We start from the raw sequence: 2,802 nt of genomic DNA, 5'->3' as shown, positions 1-2,802 counted from the left end.
GACCAGGCTGGAGGGAAATTGAGGTATCATTAGTACACCCAGCCTTGGAGGGAAAATTGAGGTACCTTAACTTAATATTTTACACACACACACACACTCACACACTTCAAATCAAATGTTTGAGAATATTCATACATAAATTATATACTTCATTCTAAGATATCATGTCTGAAATGGAAATTTAACATCATAGTATTGCAATGTTAAGTTTCTGAATAGACTTTCTTCAGAGAAACAATGGTTAGATTGGGTCGTCAAAAATCTACGGTAATGGCGCACAGCTTTTTCATTTTTTCTCAAGCTGAAGTCTCTACATCTACAAGAAGCTTGGGAATCTGCAGCGCCAAACAATGGTTCCTCTCCAACAGAAGTTACGTTCCTATCCATACTACAAATCTCAGGGGGACTCCGAGAATGAGGCAATGTGTCACACCTACTTCTGAGAATTAGTTGTCGCTGCTACCTCCCACCTACCTCTGAGGAGTTGTAACTGTAATGGTGAAGTCCCCTCTGCAGGAAGTTTGGAGGCAAGGAATCCTCGGCAGTGAACAGCGAAGACCTCAGGAGGACTACCCCAGCCCTCAGCATGAAAGAGGCGAAGAGGTGCAGGTGCAGAAGGTTCCTGGGGCATCGCAGCTTTCTAGAAGACGAAAATGAATCTTATATTATTTATATAACCTTTATAAACCAAATCTCAAACTCAGTCTACACAGCAAGATCTCTTAAATTGATTCTCTATCTTACCTGAGCGATGCCAGGATGACGAACGAGCTGATCAGCGTAGTCTTAGGGGACACTCTTTGTAGCCATACGATGGACATCTGCTTTATCGTTGGCAGCCATTCCTGTTTGGGAGATGAACGTGGTAGTCATTCCTGTTTAAGAATAAAAAGTGACAACCATCCTAATTGAGAGATAAAAATGACACTCATTCCTGTTTGAGAATAAAAGGTGCTAACCATTCCTGTTTGAGAATAGAAGTGGCAACCATTCCTGATTGAGGGATAAAAGTGGCAACCATTCCTGATTGAGAGATAAAGATGGCAACCATTCCTGTTTGAGAATCAAAAGTGGCACTCATTCCTGTTTGCGAATAAAAGTGGCAACCATTAATGTTTGAGAGAAAAAAAGTGGCAAACCATTCCTGTCTGAGAGACAAACGTGGCACTCATTCCTGTTTGAGAATAAAAAGTGGGCACTCATTCCTGATGAGAGATAAAAATGGCAACCATTCCTAATTGAGAATAAAAAGGGTCAACCATTCCTATTTGAGAATAAAAAGTGGCACTCATCGCTGTTTGAGAATCAAAAGTGGCACTCATTCCTGTTTGAGAAAAAAAGGTGCCAACCATTCCTGCTTGAGAGACGACAATGGCAACCATTCCTGTTTGAGAATAAAATAGTGGCAACCACTCCTGTTTAAGAGACAAAAGTGGCAAACTATTCCTGATTGAGAAGAAAGGTGCCAACCATTCTGATTGAGAATAAAAGTGGCACTCATTCCTGTTTGAAAAAAGGTGCCAACCATTCCTGATTGAGAAAAAAAAGTCTCTGAGGGTTTAAAGTACTGTTATGAAGTGGTATATCATCCCCCTGTTGCCATATACAAAGTCTGTTCATATATGCAACTTGGATTATTATTATTATTATTATTATTATTATTATTATTATTATTATTATTATTATTATTTATTTCTTTTTTGCTCTATCACAGTCCTCCAATTCGACTAGTGGTATTTATAGTGTGGGGGTCCAGGTTGCATCCTGCCTCCTTAGGAGTCCATTATTATTATTATTATTATTATATTATTATTATTATTATTATTATTATTCAGAATAGTGTCGATTGGTTTGCAGCCAAAATGATTGGCACTTGGCTGGGTTCATAATAATAATAATAATAATAATAATAATAATAATAATAATAATAATAATAATAATAATAATAATAATAATAATAATAATAATAATAATAATTTTTTTATTCCATAGAAAAATGCGCCTTAGTCAACGTACAAAAGGCAAAGTAACGAGAACTGAAGGGATAAGGCTACCAGATGGGAGCAACATCAAACACATGGATGAGACTGGATACAAAATACCTGGAAATAATGGAAGGAGGGGATATAAAACACCAAGAGATGAAGGACACGATCAGGAAAGATATATGCAGAGACTCAAGGCATTACTCAAGTCAAAACTCAATGGAAGAAATATGATAAAAGCCATAAACACATGGGCAGTGCCAGTAATCAGATACAGCGCAGGAATAGTGGAATGGACGAAGGCAGAACTCCGCAGCATAGATCAGAAAACCAGGAAACTGACAATACACAAAGCACTACACCCAAGAGCAAATACGGACAGACTATACATCACACAAAAGGAAGGAGGGAGAGGACTACTAAGTATAGAGGACTGCGTCCAACATCGAGAACACAGCACGGGGAGCATATATGAAAACCAGTGAAGACGAGTGGCTAAAGGAGTGCATGGGAAGAAGGACTAATAAAAGTAGACGAATACCCAGAAATATACAGAGACAGGAGAATGACAACAGAACAGAGGACTGGCACAACGAACCAATGCACGGACAATACATGAGACAAGACTAAAGAACTAGCCAGCGATGACACATGGCAATGGCTAGAGAGGGGAGAGCTAAAGAAGGAAACTGAAGGAATGATAACAGCGGCACAAGATCAGGCCCTAAGAACCAGATATGTTCAAAGAACGATAGACGGAAATAATATCTCTCCCATATGTAGGAAGTGCAATACGAAAATGAAACCATAAACACAT

General features: G+C 38.7%; 1 protein-coding gene across 1 annotated transcript in view; it reads right to left on the bottom strand.

The window, feature by feature from the left end:
* LOC135205162 (secretin receptor-like) overlaps positions 1–821 on the bottom strand; it is a 7,462-nt gene extending 6,641 nt beyond the window's left edge. Inside the window, 3 exon segments of the mRNA XM_064235527.1 lie at positions 1–7; positions 471–640; positions 745–821. The exon segment at positions 1–7 is cut by the window's left edge and continues 91 nt beyond it. Coding sequence (XP_064091597.1) covers positions 1–7; positions 471–640; positions 745–821 — 254 coding nt within the window.
* Positions 822–2,802: the final 1,981 nt, after the last annotated feature.

Source organism: Macrobrachium nipponense, chromosome 48 (assembly GCF_015104395.2).
Source record: "Macrobrachium nipponense isolate FS-2020 chromosome 48, ASM1510439v2, whole genome shotgun sequence".
In the NCBI taxonomy this organism is placed as follows: Eukaryota; Metazoa; Arthropoda; class Malacostraca; order Decapoda; family Palaemonidae; genus Macrobrachium; species Macrobrachium nipponense.
The sequence above is the reverse complement of the archived record's forward strand: the minus strand, read 5'-3'. Positions and strand labels throughout refer to the sequence as shown.